We start from the raw sequence: 21,373 nt of genomic DNA on the forward strand, positions 1-21,373 counted from the left end.
CCCGAGTGCTCGATTGAAGGTGTGCGCCACCACCGCCCAGCCCACTTCAACTCTTAACTATGCCATCAAAAGTTTTCCAAACATGTCTTAAACTAGGCTGTTGGAAATGAAGCCATGACAAAAGTAACCAACTGGCTTTGCCAGTATGAGGAGTCAAGGCTGGACCACCAGGAACAACTGGTCTAGCCTTATACACCAAGGAGACTGCAGATTAGTCAGATTCCCATCACTATCATGAAATACCTGAGACAATCAGCTCACAGGGGGAAAAGTTAGTTCTGGCTCACGGTTTCAAAGGTCTCAGTCCATAGCATGGCCCTTTGCCTTGGCCCTGTGGTGATATGGTGCATTGTGGCTCACCTCATGGCGGCAATAAAGCAAGGAGAGAAAGCAAAAGGTCTGGGGTCCTGATACCCCCCAATACCCCCTTCTGGAACACCCATCCAATGACCTAACTTCCTCTCACTAGACCTCACCTCCCAATGTCCCCACCACCTCCCAAGAGCAGCCCAGCCTGAGGACCAAGCCTTTAGCATGTGAGTCTTTAAGGCTAGAGCGTGGCCCTTCCCCATCCTTCCTCCCAAACTCTATTGTGGACCAGATGCTGAGAGCATGGTAGCGGTGACTGCCCAGACCTCAGGTGTGAGGGTGGTGACAGTGGACACTGTCAGAGGCCAACACAGGGAAACAGAGTATATTTCCTTTACTTCCCCAACCCCACCGGAGCCCCAGCCACCATCAGAAAAGGACCTGGTTTGGCAGCATTTCAGCCCTTCTCATCATCCCGCTGAGGTTCCTGAGGCAGGGAGAGAAACAAAACATTAACAGTTCCCCATACAAATATTAGTGTTTCTGTAGAGCTTAGTGTTCTAAGGCAGTCTGTGGATCATGTGTGTGTGTGTGTGTGTGTGTGTGTGTGTGTGTGATATTCTATACATTCCATGTATTTCATATATATACCATATATATGTATATAGTCAAGGATGAACTCAAGTCCCTGAATCTCCTGCCTCCACATCCCAAGCACTGAAATCATAAGCATGCACCATCTTATATGGTGCTGGGGGTCAAATCCATGATGCACTAGGCAAGCAGTCTACCAGTGTGCTACATCCTAAGCCCTTTTGTGGTTGGCGTGTGTGGTGCATATGTAGTTGTACATATGGATGCATGTGTTGTGTGCCTGTGCACATACATGTAGAGACTAGAGGCAAATGTCAAATACATTTGATCTCCCTCCACCTTATTTTTGCCAAGATTTACTTACTTTTGTTTTATATGTGTGAGTGTTTGCTGGCCCGCATGTCTGTGCACCCTGTGCATGTCAGGTCGTGTCAGGTCCCTGGAACTGGAGTTACAGATGCTTGTGAGCCATCATGTGGGGAACAAACTGGATCCTTTGCAAGAGCAACACAGTGCTCCTAGCCCCTGAGCCATCTCCCAGCCCTGCCCCCTACTTTTGACACAGGATCCCAAGTTCAGTTTCAGCTTGAATGGCTTGGGAGTGAGATCCTGGGATCCACAATGTCTCCACCCCAAACACTAGAGTTAGGGAACATGTGGCCACGGCCAGCTTTATACCTGAGCGCTGGGGATTTGAACTCAGACCCTTTGCTTTCACAGGCAGTCCTCTTACTCACTGAGCCAAATCCTTAGTCCCCCCCTTTATGGTTTCTTGAGAAATGCTCTATGGAACTCTCTGTGGAGCCCATGTTGGCCTCAAACTCCCAGTGATCCTCCCCCTGCCTCAGTTTACCCACTGCTGGGATTATGAACTTGAGCCACCATGCCCAGCTGTAAAAAAAATTTTTTGAGACCCTTGACTGGATATTAGATGGTATGAAGTGTTGTAGAATGTTGTTTTAACAAAGATGTGTTACATTTGTTTATGCTTCAGAATATTATTACTTTAACTGTGCAAAGGTGTGTTACTTCTGTGTTTTGTTTATTTGTAGAATGTGTTTAACTATGTAAAGATGTGTTGTTGCATTTGTTTCCCCTTACCTGCCTAAGACACCTGATTGGTCTAATAAAAAGCTGAGCAGCCAACAGCTAGGCAGAGAAAGGATGGGCAGGGCTGGTGGGCAGAGAGCATACATAGGCTCAGGAGAAGAACAGAGAAGGAAGAGGAAAGAAAGAGAGAGACGCCTGGACCAGAGGCCAGGCTGCCACCAGCCACCAGCCACCAGAAGCAGTGGAAATAGACATACAGAAGAAAGAAGGTAATAACCCCTGAGACAAAATAGATAAAGAAAAACTTAAGTTAAAAGAGCTAGCCAGAAAGGAGCCTAAGTGAGGCCAAGCATTCAAAACTAGTAAGTCTCTTTGTCATGATTTGGGAGCCGGTTGGTGGCCCAAAAGAAAAAGCCTGGTTCAATGAAGACATTCAACCTTTTTTCAGGTGTCATAACAGCCTCATATTCCCATTTTTAAAACTTGTCTCTTAGAGCCAGGTGGCAGCCCACACCTGTAATCCCAGCATGTAGGAGGCTAGGGCAAGATAATCTTGAGTTTTAGGCCAACCTGAAGTACTTACTAGCTCCCAGAATTTAAAGACAAAACTTCCAATACCAGGCTCAAAAGTGGAGTACTTTCTTAGGATGCACCAGAGAAGAGCTGGGGCATGGCTCAGTAATACAGCACCTGCCTAGAATCCCCCAGTGAGGGGCTAGGGGTGTGGCTCAGTGGTAGAGCAATTGCTTATGAAGCCAAATCCCTGGAGTCCATCCCTTGCAAATCCAAGAAGAAAACCCAAGCATAAAGGGTATGTAAATTATTGCAGACATCTTTTAATATCTTAGAATAATGCTACTAATAGAATTAGAAGCTCTGGATTGACTTTGTGCTCTGTATCTACAATCCAATACAGATTAACCTAACCAAATACCCTAGCTCCATGCTGCTGTTGAGCAGTTGACATGTGGCTAGGTAACTAAAAACCGGATTTTTAATGTTTTAGCTTTGGTTACTTCTTGTTTAAGACAGGGTCTCTCTGTCTGTGCAGTCCACAATGGCCTCAATCCTCCTGGCTCAGCCTCCTGAGTGCTGTGGCTATCACACCCATCATAAATTTAAAAAGCAAGTGTACCCTCTACAACCAGAAGCTAAGACAACATTCTTATGCTCTTCTGATAACCACAGGGCCCTAGTGACAGCCATGTCTTACCCATCACTCTGGGTCCTCTCCTGGAACTATCTCAATGATCCCATTGACAAGCCAGGCTTAGTGTTGCTGAACTGCCATCCAAGCTAATGGAAAGCCGAGGCAGGAGGATTGCAAACCCAAGGTTAGCCTGGGTCATTTAAGGAGGAACCTATCTCAAAATAAGGAAGGAAAAAAGGCTATGGCTGCAGCTCCGTGGTGCAGTCCTCGCCTCACAGGAGTGAGTGAGGCCCAGATCAGTCCTCGGCACTGCAGGGCGGGGGTGAGGATGTGGTGCAGTTGACAGAATGCTTGCCTAGCACGCACAAGGCTCTGGCTTCACTCCCCAGCCTAATAAACTGGGAATGGTGGGCACACCTGTAATCCCCAGCAACTGGGAGGTAGAGGCATGTGGATCAGTAGCTTCATAACATTTGAGGCCATCCTGAGCTACATGATACCCTGTCTCAAAAAAAAAAAAAAAAAAAAAAAGAAAGAAAGAAAGAAAGAAAGAAAGAAAGAAAGAAAGAAAAGAAAGAGAGTGTGTGTGAAGAATTGAAGGGCTGTAGGGGGTAGCTCAGACCTGTAACCCCAGCACTTACAAGGCTGAGGCAAGACCACTGGGAGTTTGAGGGCAGCCTGAACTACACAATGGCTTCTAGGACAGCCTGGGTTATACAGTAAGACTGTCTCAAAAGGGGAGTGTCTGTGGGGTCAATAATGCTCAGTGAGTAAAGGTGCTTTTGCCAAGTTTGGTGACCTGAGTTCAATCCCCAGAAGCCACACGGTGGGTGAAGAGAACTGACTCCCACAAGTTGTCCACTGACTTCCACATATATGCCTTGACATTCATGTGTACCACCACCACCACCACCCCACAATGTAAAATGAAAATAAAAGATGTGATGTGCTGTGGTTTTAAGGGTGAGGGTCGGCTGAGCAGGCGAAGGTTGCCCTGCTGCAGCTCACTTACTTCCACACCTGCTCCTGGCCTTGCACTCCTCCACACTCATCTCCAGCTTTACTATTGCTGCTACCTTTTCTTGATCTCCTCATCGATAATACCCATAAGTTTCTTCAGACTGGACTCATCCACAAACCCATCACCTTTCTGGGTACAGAGGAGAAAGAGTCCAGACATGATTCTAACCTCCTGGTACCCCAACCCTACCCTCTGATCCTATTCAGCCTTCTTGCCCAGAATCACCTTCTTGGAATGAACCAGCTTCCCGTTCACAAACACTTCAAACTCTCCTGTTCCCTGGGAAGCCTTTTCCTCCTCCTGGCAAGGGAATGGTGTGGGTGAAGGAGGCTGAGAGCACGCCTCCACTCAGGGCTCTGGGAACCCTGACTACTCCTCCCCAGGGTACCAGCACACTTACAAACTCCAGAAGGTTTGGAAATTGATGCTCCAGGGTCTTTCTCAGAAGGATGTACTGAGAGGGAAGAGATGGAGTCATAGGGTCACAGGAGAGGAAACAGGGGCCCTTCCAGTCTTCACATCATATGCTCCCTTAAATTCTGAAGAAGAAAGGACTCACCCGAAGGCCATAGCTTCAGAGGCCACTGGAAGCAGAGGGAAAGAGGGGGGAGGTGGAGAGAGAGAAGAGAGAAGGCATAGCGGCAGTGAGCCTGAGTCAGACGCCATCCCTGCCCTGCTTGGAGCACCCCTCACCCATGGCCACCTCAGGGGGAAAAGCCACCATCCTCCTCATAATCTCTGAGTGGTATAAAACTGTCCCCATCCTTCATCCCTTATCCCCACCTTGTCCAGCTACAGAACCCTTCTCAGCGGTCTTTCAATAGCACACACACCGAGGTGGGTGATGCCTTGAGACCTTTGTACTAGTAGGAAGCTGCAGAATACTCTTCCCCCAGGATGTACATGGCTCCCCTCCCTTCCTTCAGGTCACTTTCTCATTGAGGCCTTCTTGACCCTCCGGGTAGAAACCATGACCCTCTCAGATGTCTTCCTGTGCATCCTAGTGGTGGCTTATTGCCTGCCCTCCACACTAGCATGTCAGAGTCACAAGGGCAGGAGTCTCCATCTTCTCCATTGCTCTGTGCCTGGTGTCAGCTGGTGAGGTTTTTTTTTTTAAACAGCTGTTGAGTCAGGTGTGGTAATGCATACTTTAATCCAAGCACTTGGGGGGCAGAGATGGGAGGATCTCTGGATTCAAAGCCAGCCTGGGCTACATAGAGAGACCTTGTCTGAGAAGAAGTGGAGGAGGAGGAAGGAGAAAGAAGAAATGGGAAGAGAAGGGAGAGAGCAGGAGGGAACTAAGCTTGGAAAGAGGAGAAAGAGACGCCATGGGGAGGGGAGAGTGGCCTGGCAAAGAGCCAGTGTGAAACATGGACACAGAGTCCTCCAGAGCAGGAGGGGCATGGGGAGACAGCTCTGACCCGGTCGTGTTCAACCCAGTCCCAGGTCACTGCTTTAGCCAAAGGCAGCACCTAAGAGCTGCATCCAGCCCCCACCCCCAGCTGTTTCCCAGCTGCTCCACTATTGCCTGGCCTAATCAGGAGGCAAAGTGAGACAGCTCAGTAGACCATATCCAGCACCAGTGGACCCTCGGAGTGGAGTGCAGGGAGGCATGGGAGTGGATTCCCAGTAATAGGAATCAACAGATGAATCGTATGAATGAGAATGAATGGATGGATCAATGAATGAATGGATGGATCAATGAATGAATGAATGAATGAGAATGCAGTTTAGAGCCAGAAATCATGCAAATGTTGAACGAATGAAGGGGATGAATGAAGCTCACCGCTACTACCAATCATAGGAATGAATGAATGAGTAAGTGTAAATGCATGCATGAAGTCGAGAGGCAGGATTCATGCAAGTCAATGGATTATTCTGACAGCCAGGTGGGCAGTGTCCATCAGTGAATGGCCCTAAGAGAGTGTACGCAGCTCAGAGTCACTCATACAAATGTTTGAAGGAATAGGAGTGAATGGATGAAGCACAAAGCCAGTAAACATGCAAATGAGAGTGAATGAATGAGTGAGTGAAGATCAGTCAGAAATCACCGGAGTTAGGTGGGAGTGGCTGAAAGAAGCTAGGAGCCAGGATGGGGAAGCTCAACAAAGCTTTCTAACCTCAAAGGGACAGACAAATGGATCTGCCTCCCTGCCTAGGGCACACCTGGGCCTGTTGACAAGCGCCCGGAGCCCCAGCACCTGCCAGGTTCAGCGCTCACGGGTAAGGGGAGCCCCTCACCAGTATAACACACGAATCAAAATCCTGTTGGCCGGTGGGAAGTTCTCGCTGGTCGAGGCGACCTCAGTGGTGCAGACGAAGCTGGGTGATGGGGAAGGTGGGGGGAGCCGACCCAGAGCAGGGGCCTTCTTTAGCTGGGCGGTGAAGAACTCCAGTACGGGGATGGCGTCCGGAGGGGGGCCCAATGCACTGGAGGCCATGGCATCGGAAGCCAAGGAGTCTAGCTGCGGGCTGGAGTCCCGGACCGAGGCCAGTGTCTTTGAGGCCGCGGCAGTGAGCACCGGAAGGGAACCCTGCATGGCCTCCGCTAGTCTGTGGGTCGAAGGTTCCTGCTTTTGAGGAAGCATGGGATCCTTTGAGACAGAGCTAGCACGCCTGGAAGAAGAGGGCTGAGCCACGGGTGAGGCCGAGCTCGGCAAGGACTCCGCCGGAGGGTTCGCGGGAAAGACTCGGGCTAGTTTCGGGGGCCGGACTGGTGCTGGGGCCCGGGCTGGTGCTGGGGTCCGGGCTGGTGCTGGGGCCCGGGCTGGTGCTGGGGCTCGGGCTGGTGCTGGTGCTGGGGCCCGGGCTGGTGCTGGGGTCGGTGCTGGGGTCGGGGCTGGGGCTGGGGCTGGGGCTGGGGCTGGGGCTGGGGCCCGGGCTGGTGCTGGGGTCCGCGCCGGTGCTGGGGTCGGGGCTGGGGTTGGGGCTGGGGCTGGGGCTGGGGTTGGGAACCGGATTGGAGGAGGGGTCGGGACCTGGGCAGGACCCCGGACCGGGGTGGAGGTTTGGACCGGAGTCTGGTTGTGGGCCGGGGTCGAGACCGGGCCCCGGGTGGAAGTTCGGACCGGAGTCGGATTGTGAGCCGGGACTGAGGTTCTGACCGGGGTCGCAGTTCGGATGGGAGTTGGTGTCCGGGATGGAGTGTTTGGCTGGGCCGGGGAGGGAGCGGGGGTCCGCGCCTGATTACTCATGGTGACCAAGTGAGACCCGGGTACCCCAGACTGAGCGTCCTGTCTTGACCTGCTCCTTGGGCAGGGATAGAATTCGCCCCCCAGGGTTCTAAAACGGAAGCAACCACAAACAGGCACTGTTACACACTGGGTTCCAGTCCGGCGATTACACGACGGCTCTAGGCCTAGGAGGCGGTGCTGCCTCCAGATCTCTCCGAACAGACCGTGCCCCCTCCCCATCCCAACAGGGGGCGCAGACTCTGCTGGGAGCTTCCCTCCGCCCCCGCGGACACTCCCGCGTTTAGCCGGCTGCGGTAATTAAGTGTCCCCTTTGCGCTGGGGATTCCCGGCACGCAGCTCTCTGCCTGCCCTGCTTGCAGCCGTAGGTAGGAGGCCACACCCAGTATCAGAGTGACAGCCTAAAGCCGTCAAAGCAGGCAAGAAGGACACCAGGGCCCTTATGATCCCAGAGAGGAGGCACGGGTCTGCAGGATAAGAGGGGACCTCTGAGAATTGGGTACAGCTGCAAGATTCGGAGAAAAATAGCGACAACCCACACAAACAGTGCAATTTGCACAGAGGCAGGAACTTCCACGGCTCTCAAACCAGACCAGATCGTGGGTGCTCGGTCCGGTCCCCGAAAGCTGTCAAAGGGAGAACCTGTCTTATGCTGTAGCCCCAGCTCCTAGAACAAGACCTGGATCAGTAAATGCTTGTGGAACCTGAGTTGGTGAGAAGGGAAGGCTTTTTTTACTCTTTGGGGGCCCCCCACCCAGCTCCCAGATAAGTACACAGAGACTTATTCTTACCTATGAAGGTCCAGCCTTAGCTTGGCTTGTTTCTAGCCAGGTTTTCTAACTTAAATTATTCCGTTTCTCTTTAACTACATTTTGCCTCTGGGCTTTTTATGTATGTATCTCTTTATGTATCTTTCTTTCCTTCTTACTCCCTGGCTGGCTGTATGACTGGGTGGCTGGCCCCTGGTATGCTCCTCTCCTCTTTTTCTCACTCCTCCCTCTTCTCTAGAGTTTTCCTCCTATTTATTCTCTGTGCCTGGAAGCCCTGTCTATCCTTCTCCTGTCTCGCTATCTGTTCAGCTCTTTATTAGACGAATCAGGTGTTTTAGGCAGGCATAGTAACACAGTTTCAGAGTTAAACAAATGCAACATAAAAGAATGCAACACATCTTTGCATGTCAAACAAATATTCCACAGCATAAGAGAAAGTAACACATCTTCTAAATATTCCACAACAGCTTACACCAGGAAAGGGGACAGGTTTGGGAGCTGGAATGTAGGCAAAAACCAGAGCTGACAAGATTGGAGCCAGGGACAGTGACCATGTAAGCCAGACAGACTTTACTCTGAAGCCATGGGAATCCAGACGGACGTTTTAATAGGGGATGTGACCAGTTGGTAGAGAGTTTTCATAGCATTCACAATGCCCTGGGTTCAAGCTCTAGTGCTGTGTGTGTGGTGACACCAGACTGTAGTCTCAGCACTCAGGAGACAGATAAAAAAATTCAAGGTCACTTTCAGGTAAATATGAAAACTCAGGATACATATGACCCTGTTAATACCCTAAGAGATGTCTGTCTTCATCCTTGGCTTTTGGGGAGTATTTCTAAGCCTGGGAACATAGTTCCTGGTAAGTAAGGGTTGGGGCACAGGACCCGGGCACCCACCATCTGGTATGGTGTGAGAACCGTGGCAGCTATGATAATAATCTGGATGATGGTGAGAGCTTGGACCACACTCCCATGGAAACTCTGGGCTCTGGGATGCAGGCATGCTTCCTGGTCTGCAGTATTCCATGTCCATCATTATACCATGTTGCCAGAAGAAGTCACTGCAGTCCATGGCTCCACTAGCAAGGACACCCAGATGTTTGTGCTAGGAACTTAGCTGGACCCTGGCCCACACCTGTCTTCTAAGTGGCTGAGTTTTAAATTTATTTTTTGTTTTGGTTTGCTTTCTGTTGTGTTTGAGAAGTAGTCTTGCTATAATAGCCTGGGCTGGGCTTACAATCTTCCCACCCATCTTTTTTTTCCCCCTTTTTCCTGAGACAGGGTCTCACTGTATAACTCTGGTTGGCCTGGAAATTGCTATGACCAGGGAGGCCTTGAAAACACAGAGATCCACTTGCCTCTGCTTTCCAAGTGTTGGGATTAGAGCCTATGACGCCACACCAGACTTCCCTGGCTGATTTTAATCTACATCCTTCCCCTGTGCTACATCATAACCATAAGCCTTAACTTCTGATGAAGCTTTCTATCAAAGGATCAAGCTTAGCCCAGAGTGGTGGTGCATGCCTGTAATCCCCAGAATGCAAGAAGCAGAAGCCAGAAAGGTGCTGCAAAGTTGATGACTAGCTTGGTTTACAATTCAGCGGTTCTTAATCTCCCTAATGCTGTGACCTTTTAGTACAGTTCCTCATGTTGTGGTGACTCCCAACCATAAAATTACTTTGTTGCTAATTTGTAATTGTAAATTTTTTTTGTTTTTTTTGGGGGGGGGGTTGTTTGTTTGTTTGTTTTGTTTATTTGGAGCTGAGGATCAAACCCAGGGCCTTGTACTTGCTAGGCAAGCACTCTACCACTGAGCTAAATCCCCAACCCCGTAATTGTAATTTTTGCTACTGTTATGAACGGTAATGTAAATATTTGATATGCAGGATATCTGATGTATGACCCTGAAAGGGCAGTTTGACCCCTAAGAGGGGTGGGTCTTGACCCATATGTTGAGAACTACTGGTTTACATAACGAGTTCCAAGCCATAGCATCCTGCCTCAATTTAAAAACAAAATAAAAGGGTTGGGGATTTAGCTCAGTGGTAGAGCACTTGCCTAGCAAGCGCAAGGCCCTGGGTTCGGTCCTCAGCTCTGGGGGGAAAAAAAAAGACAAAATAACAAAAAAGACCAAAAATAAAACAAAAAATCGCCCAGCATGGTGTCACACGCCTTTAATCTCAGCACTCAGGAGGCAGAGGCAGGTGGATATCTGAGTTCGAGGCCAGCCTGGTCTACAGAATGAGTTCCAGAACAGCCAGGACTACACAGAAACTGCAGAAAACCAAAACAAGAAACAAAAACAACAAATTCTATTACTCTCCTTACTGGACATCTCTCTTCCTTAGTTCCAACATCAAAAACAAAGTTCTCACCCTGATGTAGTTGATCAAAATAAAAGCCTTTATAGATGTCTCGGGAGATGAGAAAAGTTAGGTTATAAATAAGCATTATGTACAACTTCCAACATCAAAGTCCTCCCAAACACACTTCCCAGCCTCCAGTCAGTATGGTGGGGGCGTGGGGATGGCAGAGATTGGCCGCCACAAAGCAAACAAAAACATTCAGGCTCCATCTCCAGGCGATGATAGAGAAGGGGCAGGATTATGCCTGGAAAAAAAGAAGAAATGAGAAAGAGGCATTAGAAAGGGCATGGGGCCAGGGGCTGCCTCCGAGCCAAGTGCCCAAGACCTGGAGCAAGAGAACCTGGGATTCAACTACCTCTCGAGCATAAATGGAAGGGGCCGGTATGACATAAATGGACCGAGAGTTTCTGTCTTCAGAGTGATTCCAGTCAGCCGAACTGTGGGAGGAGAGAAAACAGGAACAATTCAGACCCCAAGAGTTGTTTTCCCGCACCCATCAAAGAGGGGAACCACTGGCTGGCCATGGGAAATTCCGCAATGACCCCCATCAAAAGGCTAGAACACTGGGGTAAGAGGGTCCAATCGGGAAGATGCATCAAGGAATCAGGCCAATCAAATTGGCCATAGTGACAACGTGTGCCGCCCTCACCTGGGGCCATCCCCTGCACCATCTTGTATCCTCAGATTGTTGAGTGCGTCCGGTAGAGTATGAACCGAAGGCTCCCGGGTCCCAGACAGCAAACGAGTCCCCGTATCCCGGCCAGGGCCTCGGCGGCGCACGTGGATAAGCAAGAGTGCGACGCCGGCCAAGCCCGCAGCCACCAGCAGCCCCAAGGCGGGAGGCAGAAGGAAGCGCTGCGGGTCTGCCTGCCTGCGGGAGCGCGGGAGCGCGGGCACCGCGTCCGCGCCCTCGGGGCGCACCGCGAACTCGCATCTCACGCCCATGTAGCCGGGCGCGCAGGCGCAAACAAGGCCGGAGAAGTGGGCGTAGCAACGGCCCCCGTGCGCGCAGGGGCTAGAGGCGCAGGGGTCCGCGCGCTCCCGACAGTCGCGCCCGCCGAAGCCCAGCGCGCACGAGCAGCGCCGCGCGCCGCCGCCCTCCACGCACGTGCCGCCGTTGGCACAGGCGCGACCTGCGCAGTCGTCCAGGTGATGCTCGCAGCGCGGCCCCGCGAAGCCCGCGCGACAGCGGCAGCGCAGGGCGTGGCCCAGGTCCAGGCAGAGGCCGCCTGCGGGGAAACCGTGTCAGCGTCCACAGGCCCCCTCCCGCCCCCTGTGCCTCTTCCGCCTCGCTTTGACCAGACTTTCAAAGTTCCCCGTCTCAAGAGCCACGTCTTCAAGTCAGCTGGCCCTCGCCCATGCTTTTTACATTTTGAACTCAAACATAGAGTCGCCCTGCATTCTGCCTCCCAAATGCTGGGGCTACAGGTGCAGACCATCAAGCAAGGTTGCCCATGACCACTCCTACCGACTCCTTTTCTCCCTTCTACCGCCATCTTTTCCTCCAGGAAGCTTTCTCACCTTTCCTCTGGTTCAGCCCAGAGCCACTCTGCTCTGTGCCCTGATGCCACTGAGTTCTGAGTGGGCAAAAGAGGAGCCCCTGAGAGAAGGCAACTGCTGGTATTTGCAAAAGAGCAGGGTCTAGTGCTGTCCCTCCTGTCACTCATTCCAAAGGAAACTGGTTTGGTTTGGTTTCATGTTTGAGGCGGGAGCTCAATATTAGGGCAGGCTAGCTTCGAATTTATAATCGTCTGGCCTCAGCCTCCGGGGTGCTAGAATTAACTATGCAACCATACTCAGCTGTAACAGTATATAGGCATCACTGTATCTACCAGACTTTTTACATCTATGGTCTTATTTAACCTTTTGTTTGGTTTGGGTTTTTTGAGATGCCCATGCAGCCCAGGCTGGCCTGGAACTCATCATATAGCCCAGGATGACCTTGAACTTCTGATGCTCCTGTTTCTGCCTTCTTCTAGAGTGCTGGATTTCTAGACATGGGCCACTCTGCCCAGCGTGGCCTCATCTAATCATTTAATACATTTGTCAAATCAGGGTTCTCCTTCTTAGAATTTTCTGTGGCTCCATCTCACTCAAGGGAAAAAGCAAGAGAACACCTTCCAGCAGGTCGCCAGGGTCTGCTCCTGTCCAATGCCTGACCTCATCTCTCTCCACTCTGGCTCAGTCTGCTCTGACACACTGGCGCCCCTCCTGATCCACAACACGCTGAGCACATCCCTATATCACATCAGCTCCACATCGGCAGGGCTTTGGGTTTCCCTCTTTGCTATACCCTCAATGCCTAAATGACAGGCAGTAAATTCTCAACAAATACCTATGAGAGGACTCTTCTGCCTGTTTCATATAATGGAGTAGGCAGAGGGAGGAGGGTCATGTCCCTAGGACTTAGGGTCACACAGGACATAGAGGCAGGATTCCCACCCAGGGCCATCGGAGCCATGCAGAGATCCTACTCCCACTCCCCCCCCCCCCCAACTTTATATCCCCACCCCTGGCCACTCTGGCTTCTCCTCCTCACCATTCTGACATGGCTGCAGGCTACACCGGTCCACTCTCTTCTCACAGTTGGAGCCTTGGAAACCAGGTGGGCAATGACAGACATAGGCAGAGTCAGGTTCTTCACCACCAACACACAAGCCGCCATTGAAGCAGGGTCCATCTGCGCATGTCACCCCGCTCACCTCACATCGAAGGCCATAGAATCCCCGGGGACAGGTACATTCAAAGGAGCCGGAGGTTTCCTGAACAGAGAGACAAGCTAGCTTTGGGCAGAGGCTCCTCAGAGCCAAATCCCTTCCTTCTCCTTTACCACTGAGGCTCTTTGTCCAGCCCCAAGTCCCAAGGTACAGGGCTTCCCCAGGAGTGCCGCTCACATGACCTTCCATCCACTCCATGCTGTTGTTTCTGCACACAGAATCCCAAACTGGGTGAGGCTCTGGAAGCCCAGATAGCTGTTCCTACCACACCTGTGCCTACCACATGACACCTACCTGGCCTGCCTACCCATACACACACACACACACACACACACACACACACAATCAGCTCTATGCCCACTTCCCTCACGAAAACAATTTTAAGAGACAGGGTCTGGCTGGAGAGATGGCTCAGAGGTTAAGAGCACCGGCTGCTCTTCCAGAGGTGCTGAGTTCAACTCCCAGCAACCACATGGTGGCTCACAACCATCTGTAATTAGATCTGGTGCCCTCTTCTGGGCCTGCAGGGATATATGCAAACAGAAGACTTGTATACATAATAAATAAATAAATCTTAAAAAAAAAAAAAAAAAAAAAAAAAGACAGGGTCTCCCCTTGGAGCCCAGGATGGCCTGGAACGCAGGATCCTCAGTGTCCCCAGTGCTGGGATTACAAGAGTGAGCCACCACACTACCCCCAGGAAGGTTTCTTTCCTGCCCTTTACTTGAAGACCAAACTCAGTCAGCACCTTTCATGTACAAGGCAAGTAATCAACCACCGAGCTACAGTCCTAGCTGCCCCACAAAGTTCCTATGTGTGTTAGGGAATGAAACCCCGGGCCTCTCAAATGTTAAGAAAGTGCATGACTCCTGAGCCAAGCCCCCAAACCTTCACTGGTGGACTCCCCCCTACTACTCAGCCAGGGTATCTCCAGGCACGAAGGCTCACTGAGCTCCCTTCTCCCACCCTCGCTCTGTAATTTGAGTCTCAGTGTCTCAGCCACGCTGTCAGCACCAAAATCCGCTGGATTCTACTCTCTGAACATCCTTCTCAGCCCTGTTCCTTTGCTCTCTCCATGCCTCTTTTCTAGCCTGCCCTCTCTACTTGCCTCTTGGACCAGTCCTCAGGAAGCTTTGTCCCGTGTCTCCACCCTCCAAGCGTGCCCTGATCCCAAACCTTCAACTCAAAGCAGCCCCACAGGACCCCGTTATTGCAACGCACACACCTTGTGACACTACCCACTTACTTTTTGCTCTTCAATACCATTCCCATATCCTAATCCCTTCTTCAGATGCAGGTGGACACCTCCAGGAAGGCTCCCCAGATAGCTGCTACCTGTCTGGGATTGCAGCCTCCTAGGTTGCAGTGTTACAGAGCCCAGAGAGGGCGTGTTCTATAAAAACTCCTAATCTAGTCAGCCATGGTGACACGCATCTGTAATCCTAGCACTCAAGGTGGCCAAGGCAGGAGAATTAGGAATTCTGAGCCGGCCCGAGTTACATAGCTAGAACATATCTCAAAGAAATCTGTGTGGGGTGGGTTTGCCAGATGCGGTAGCACACTCCTTTAATCCCAGTGCTCATGAGGCCTAAATAGAGCTCTGTGAGTTCAAGACCAGCCAGGTCTACAAAGTGAGCTCCAGGTCAGCCACGCTACACAGTGAGACCCTGTCTGGGGAAAGGGGTCTGGGCAGATGATTAGGAGGTAAATACTTTCTGTGAAAAAAGTGAGGGCTTGAGGTCAGATCCCCAGCACCCACATGAAAAGCGGGCTTGGAGGTGCACATCTGCAATCCCAGTAGTGCTGAAGGAGAGAGAAAGACTGGCCCCGCGGTCCAGCCGGCCGGGCCTCTCTATGCGGAGTCCCTGTCTCAAAAACTTAAGTAGAGAGTGATAAAGACACTGTCTGGTATACACACACACACACACACACACACACACACACTCGCACACACTCAAAACTCACATACACGCTCACACACACACATGCGCACTCACGCACACGCTCACAAGCACAGTTGTGATCAAGGTGTGGTCGGAAAGCAATACTGACACTACAACTGCCCCCGTTGGCACATGGGTTCCCGTCACAGGGCCCAGGCCCAGGTAAAAGGCATCCAGTGTTGCCAGGACCTGGGACCCTGGAGTTCAGGCAGCCGCTGGTGGAGACAGGGACAGTGCAGAGGGGTCCAGTCCAGCCCTCTAGGCAATGGCATTCATCAGGGTCTGCACAGTAGCCGTGCTCAGGGCTGCAGCCCTCTCGACATATGGCTGCAGGGGGCAGAGGAAAGGCAGAGAGAACAAGGTGTGAATGCTAAAGCAGGCTGAGATCCAGGGCCCTCGGTTCCCCGAAGGAGATCCATGGGGTGTGGGAGGGAACTAGGATCCGCGCTTAAGCAAGAAGAGCAGGGGAGAGCAGCGGCCATGCGGAGGGACTCACGCGGGGCTTCGCACTCTTCGGGGAACGGTGCGCAGGGGAGCAGTCCCGGGCCACACCGCGAGGGGGCGCTGCGCGGGCGGCACAGGCGCGCGCAGGCGGCCCCCACAGCGGGCGGCTCGCAGCGCGCGCGGTAGGAGAAGTGTAGCTCCCATGCGCCTGCGCGCTGCACGTCGCGGGCCCACGGACCCCCTGCCGCCAGGCGTCTGCGGCCGGCCACACGTGCCAGCAGGTTCCAGGCGGGCCCTGCGGAGAGAGTGGAGGGCGCTGGGATGCAGGGCATCCCCGCCCCTCCTTACCTAGCCCTGGGAGTTCCTTGTCTTCCAGAGAAGAATAAAAGCCCTCCTTAGTAAGCCTGCCTGCCCCCTCCCCTAGTGCACCCAGGGACCTGCATGCCACACTTCACCTAATGTCATGATAACAGGTTTCTTAGAAACCAAGCAATGCCCGTATTTGCCCCAGAATGCTTTAGTATTAAAACAGGAAACGTTTTAACATCTTGTAACATCAGTATCTATGGACAAGGTCTCCGGTAGTGAGGTCATAGCGCCCCTGCAAGGTCTTCCTGTGTGTAGCGGCCCTTCTCAAAAAGAGCAAAAGGTCGGGCAGATGGATGTTCCAACGCCTGTTATCAATAAAGGAACCTTATCTAGAAAGCTGAGGAAAGCCCCGAGTGTCGGCTCATGTTCATAACATCAGCACTCTGGAGGTTGAGGCAGGAGAATTGTGAATTCCAGGGCAGCCTGGGCTACACTGCAAGTTAAAAGCCTATCTACATTATTTGAGACCCTGTTTCAAGAAAAAGACTTAAAATCTAAGCCCAGTACAGTGGGGGCAATCCCTGTAGTCTTTTTTTTTTTAAGACTTACTTATATATAGTTATTATGTATACAGTGTTCTGCCTGCATATATGGCTGCAGGCCAGAAGAGGGCATCAGATCTCATTACAGATGGTTGTGAACCACCATGTGGTTGCTGGGAATTGAACTCAGGACCTTTGGAAGAGCGGTCAGTGTTCTTAACCGCTGAGCCATCTCTCCAGCCCCCAATCCCTGTAATCTTAGTGCTTGGGAGGCAGATGGGGAGGGCCAGAAATTCAAGACCACTTCTGTTAAATGGCCATTTCCAGGGCAGCCTGGGCTACAGGAAACATTGTTTGAAATACAAAACCAGGGCCCAGAAGATAGCTCAGCCGTAGTGTGCCTAGAATTTACCAGTGAGGGCCTGGGGGCAAGGCTCAACGGTAGAGTCTATGCCTAGCATATGGGGAGTTCTGCTCCGTTACAAAAGATAAAATAAACGGATTTTTGAGCACTTTGGGTGTCTCATTTTTGGATCAGAGATGTTCAACCTGTAGCAGAAGGTCTCTCCATTGCTACCATTAGGACTTTTAAAATACATTTCTTTTTACTTTTTTATGTGTATGAGTGTTTTACCTGGATGCATGTAGGTGGAATAGGAGTGAAAAACACAGGTAGAGAGCATAGGATCCTCCAGGACTAGGTCATGGATGTGAGCCACCACATGGATGCAGGGAACTGAACCCAGTCCTCCACAAGAGCAACAGGCACTCCCAACAATTGACCCGTTCCTCAGGACTCTTCTATACCCAAATTGCCCACAGATTTCGAGCCGCTAACCCAGCACCACATCACAGGAGCTATGATGACATCATAGGTCCCGGAATGCTCCACCTTAGAGGCAGCCCCATGTCTGTCCTGAACCCCACGTTGCCCTTGCCTACCAAAGTTCCAAGACTGAAGACACTCACCTCCAGCCCGCTCTCCCAGCTGCTCTCTCCAAGTTTCAATGATGAGGGAGAAGGTGCCCTGGTTGGATGGAGAAGGCAGAGTGGTCAGAGACACCTCTCAGTGAAGGCCAGAAAGCAGCATGGAGTCCGGAAGCCAGTTCTGGGCCTGAGCAAGGGACATTCCCAGAAGGAGCAGGCCAGGGAGCCAGCAATGTTTTGGCCTCATTCCAGATACCTATTGAGTCCCTCAAAAGAAATCATTGTGCTAGATATGTTAGCCCAAGCCTGTAGTCCCAGCACTCAGAAGGCTGAGGTAGGAGGGTTTCAATTTTGAGGTCAGTTTGGGGTACCTAGCAAGACTCTATCCAAAAGGAAAGTAGCAGGATGTTCTCACCTCATAGGTGAGGAAATTAAATATCGAAAAAGTAAAGTCCCCAAAATTATCTAAATTCCAAATGTGGGCCTGCTCCTTTCTGAGCTCTGCAGGGTGCAGGGATGGGCACTAGGATTCTAAGGGTGATCTGAAGAGGCAGGTACCAACCAGTGAGATTGGGGAACCCCAAGAAAGCACTTGGGAGGATCCCTGGGTTCAAGGAGATCTAAAATAAAGACAAAGACACATACACACCCAAGCCCAGCTTGCTGATTGCATGCCTATAAATCCAGAATTTAGGAGGTGGGGTGTGGGGGTGGAGGCAGGAGGATCAGGAATTCAAGATCAGACTCAGAAACATAGTGAGTGAACTTAAGGCCAGCCAGGCCTATCTTTAAAAACAAAACACAGGGTAGGGGAGATAATTCACTAGGTGAAAGCATTTACCAGAAAGCCTGGAAACCTGAGTTCCATCCCTGGGTCCCACAGAGCTGACATGATTCCCACAAAGTGTCCTCTGACATTCATTCACATGTCACTGTAGCACAGGCATGTCTCCCCTCCCCCAACTAAAAACATACATACATAACCAACCAAACAACCACAAAACGATGAGAATTTTTAGACATCCTCAAAGACAGGTGCTGAGGGGCCTGGGAATGTGGGTTCCAGGGTAGTTAAGGTGTGGGGCACGGGAGGGCACGGGAGTTGGGGGACAGAAGGAGGTGGAGATCTGGGTGTCGGGGTTGGGCTCACCGGCCAGGCATCTCGGAAGGGCACACGTACGAGGCCGTCGGGCAGCGGCAGGGCAGCAGCAGGCTCCCGGTGAGGCTCCGTGTAGACGGGGCCACGCGTGCTCAGCGCTGCGCCCAGGGCGCAGAGGGTCTCGGTGGCCTCCTGGGAGACTCCCGGCTTCAGGCAGACCCTGAAGAAGAGGCGGCAAGGGCCTCGGGCATTGCAGGGGGACCGTGGGGCCCCGGGGCTTGGTCCTGGCCCGAAAGAAAGAATCTGCAGCTCGAAGACACCGGCCGGCAGTGCCTGGGACGGAGAGGGTCACAGGGTTAGGGGACCTCAGGGACCTAGGCATCTATCTGCCCCACCAAACCTCCCTAGGACCTCTAGGTCTCAGCCCGACCCCATCTACCCCTTTCCTTTCTGTATCCCGCCGCCGAGTCTGACCTGGGGAAGGAGAAGAGCCAGGATCAGTGTCTGAGGAAGCAGAGACACTTGCAGGGAGACCATTGCTTTTGGGGACAGAATGGGGGGTAGCCTCGGGAGTTGCAGCTGCTGGATCCTGGAGCCTTATATCTGAAGGGACGCCCCGCCCCCTCAGCCAGCCTCCTGGCTCCTGGGGATCGAGGGGGAGAGGGTCGTAGGGGAAAGGACACAGTAACTCTATGTGGGCGACTTGATGGGGTTCATCCTGACTGTGATTGAGGGCGCCAATCTGAAAGAGGCAAGAGCTGAGCCTCTGTGCCTGAGCGTTACAGGGAAGGCCTACTGGAAGATGAACCGACTTGGGGGTGGGTATGTAGCTCAACGGGTGTGGACAGTTAACACGGATACGAGGTTGTAAAGAATTCTCAGATTCTCTGTGTTCCCGAGTGGGGGAATTGAAGTACAGGTGACTTTACTATGTGGCTGTGTGCATTCCTCTCTATCGCGTAAGTAATTAGAATTATGTGAGGTCCTGTCCGGACCCTATGTCCTGTGAGTGGCGGACTTTATGAACCTGTGAGTGCTGTGTATGTACGTGTCTCCAGCTGTCTGTGTGTGGGGCTCTAAGTGTGTGTTTTGGATGTAGCTGTGAGTAAATACAATGAAGATCCTGGGTTCTTTGTGGAAGGCCCTATGTATGCATACATGCGTCTTTCCCCTCCTCAAAACAAAGCCTCTCTTCCCCAAATCCAGCGTCACCAGACTCACCAGACGCCAGGCCAGGAGCCTGGCCTCGGAGGGGCCTCCCAGCTGTATGTAAATGTCGCCATCTGCCGGGCGGCCGCGCCCCTCCCCCTCGGGCCGCAGCTGGGCCTCCCGTTTGGGCTCGGGAAGGTGTGAGGGCAAACGGGCAGGAAATGAGTCTTCAGGCACCAGGGGCCCGCTGTCCATCCTAGATGAATATAGCCACCTCCCGGGAGGTGGGGGAGGCAGGGGCCCCTTAGTGTTCCAGGATCCAGGCAAATAAAACTACTTAGGTGCAGATGCAGTCTCTGGTCATAGACAAGCACTGAGTAAAGCTGCTAAATGGAGGAAGCCCATCACACACACACACACACACACACACACACACACACACACACGCGGTAAATAAGTTAATACTCAGAGCTAATAATTTCAGGGGAAGCACAAGTTGGCCTATCCCACCTTTGTCTTTAGAGCGGCAGCTATAGCCCTGCGCAGTAATTATCCAGTAGAAGAGCCGTGGGTAGACGTAGTGGGAAGGCCTCTAATCCCAGCACTGATTGCAGAGGCAGAGGTAGGACAATCAGAAGAAAGGGGCCGGCCTAGGCTACATCAAGCCTTTCTCAAAAACAACACAACCACAAAAACCCACATCTGGCTTTGCTTCACTCACAAGGCAATGGGTTCCGTCAGTCCCCACCATCCATCGTAAACTCAACCACAAGGCAAGATAGTGTTTCCAGAACTCTGTCACACAGGAAGCAGACTTTAAAGGATTTCTGAAAGGCTTCTTGGCTGTTTAGGACTTCTCCTTATACACAGAAACAGAGGCCATGCTGAGGTGGCGAAGTCTGCAGCAGGAGGACCCTGGTGAGCAGCAAGTGCCAAGGGGTGACCTGGGGAGACCGTGCCTGCACCCTCGCTCGGCCATCCCTGTAGCTTTCTCTCACACTTCATTCCACACTCAGTTCTCATACTTTCCCAAGAGGCCTTCCAGATTAGTCCATCTAATCTATAAAACACATCTTCTGGTTGGTTGGGTAGCTTGCTGAGATGCTTGCCTCCAAGCCTTTGACCTGTTTTATCCCTCTGAACCACATGATGGAAGAACTGACCCCAAATGCTGTCCTCTGACCACATAGTGGTGTGGCATGTGCATACCCACCCTACCCTCATACAAATAAAAATATGTAAAATAATGTTATTATTTACTTACTAGTATATAAATTATTAAATGTATATATTTAAATATATACTTTTAAATAGATATTTATATACTTAAATAATATATAAATTATTATTTATATTAATATATATCTCCAAGGCCCCAAAACACTACTTCTCATCTGTTTTATCTCTTACTCTCTCCTGTGCTAAAGATTCAACATTCCTCATGCCTGTTAGGCAAGCACTCTATGACTGAGCTATACTCCTAGCCCTTCTGTATTTTGAGACAGGGTCTCACTAAGTTACTTAGGCTGGCCTGAAACTTCTCATCCTCCTTCCTCAGCTTCCTGAATAGCTAGAATTACAGGCTTGTGTTTACCTTGCCTTTTAAAAAACTTTTTATTTATATTTTATGTACAAGTATATGTATAACTACATGCCAGAAGAGGGCATCAGATCCTATTATAGAGTTGTGAGCCACCATGTGGTTGCTGGGAATTGAACTCAGGACCTCTGGAAGAGTGCTCTTAACCACTGAGCCTCTCTAGCTTCTATACCCTGCCCTCTTCTCATCTCTA

General features: G+C 51.4%; 2 protein-coding genes across 5 annotated transcripts; both read right to left on the bottom strand.

Moving 5' to 3' along the window:
* Positions 1-6: 6 nt before the first annotated feature.
* Selenov (selenoprotein V) lies at positions 7-7,318 on the bottom strand. 2 transcript variants are annotated; one of them, XM_036191789.1, is made up of 6 exons: positions 7,032-7,318; positions 6,366-6,887; positions 4,684-4,708; positions 4,525-4,578; positions 4,350-4,424; positions 3,958-4,253 (listed from the first exon to the last, which is right to left on the bottom strand). In XM_036191789.1, the coding sequence occupies exons 1-6, from the start codon at positions 7,316-7,318 to the stop codon at positions 4,176-4,178; spliced, it is 1,041 nt and encodes a 346-aa protein (XP_036047682.1). In that variant the 3' UTR covers positions 3,958-4,175. The 2 variants fall into 2 exon arrangements, 1 of the variants encoding a protein (XP_036047682.1); XR_004945395.1 differs by lacking the exons at positions 3,958-4,253; positions 4,350-4,424; positions 7,032-7,318 and adding an exon at positions 7-796 and having other exon boundaries at positions 4,525-4,708; positions 6,366-6,414.
* A 3,146-nt stretch (positions 7,319-10,464) lies between these two features.
* Positions 10,465-19,948, bottom strand: Dll3 (delta like canonical Notch ligand 3). 3 transcript variants are annotated; one of them, XM_036179800.1, is made up of 10 exons: positions 19,653-19,714; positions 18,906-19,074; positions 18,483-18,764; positions 17,375-17,432; positions 15,607-15,849; positions 15,220-15,437; positions 12,990-13,212; positions 11,100-11,679; positions 10,806-10,887; positions 10,465-10,694 (listed from the first exon to the last, which is right to left on the bottom strand). In XM_036179800.1, exons 2-10 carry the CDS (start codon positions 18,966-18,968, stop codon positions 10,689-10,691), a joined length of 1,755 nt encoding a protein of 584 aa, XP_036035693.1. In that variant the 5' UTR covers positions 18,969-19,074; positions 19,653-19,714; the 3' UTR covers positions 10,465-10,688. The 3 variants fall into 3 exon arrangements, with proteins under 3 accessions (XP_036035693.1, XP_036035684.1, XP_036035700.1); XM_036179791.1 differs by lacking the exon at positions 18,906-19,074 and having other exon boundaries at positions 19,653-19,948; XM_036179807.1 differs by lacking the exon at positions 19,653-19,714 and having other exon boundaries at positions 18,906-19,168.
* Positions 19,949-21,373: the final 1,425 nt, after the last annotated feature.

The sequence above is a fragment of the Onychomys torridus genome, chromosome 1 (assembly GCF_903995425.1).
Source record: "Onychomys torridus chromosome 1, mOncTor1.1, whole genome shotgun sequence".
NCBI lineage: Eukaryota > Metazoa > Chordata > Mammalia > Rodentia > Cricetidae > Onychomys > Onychomys torridus.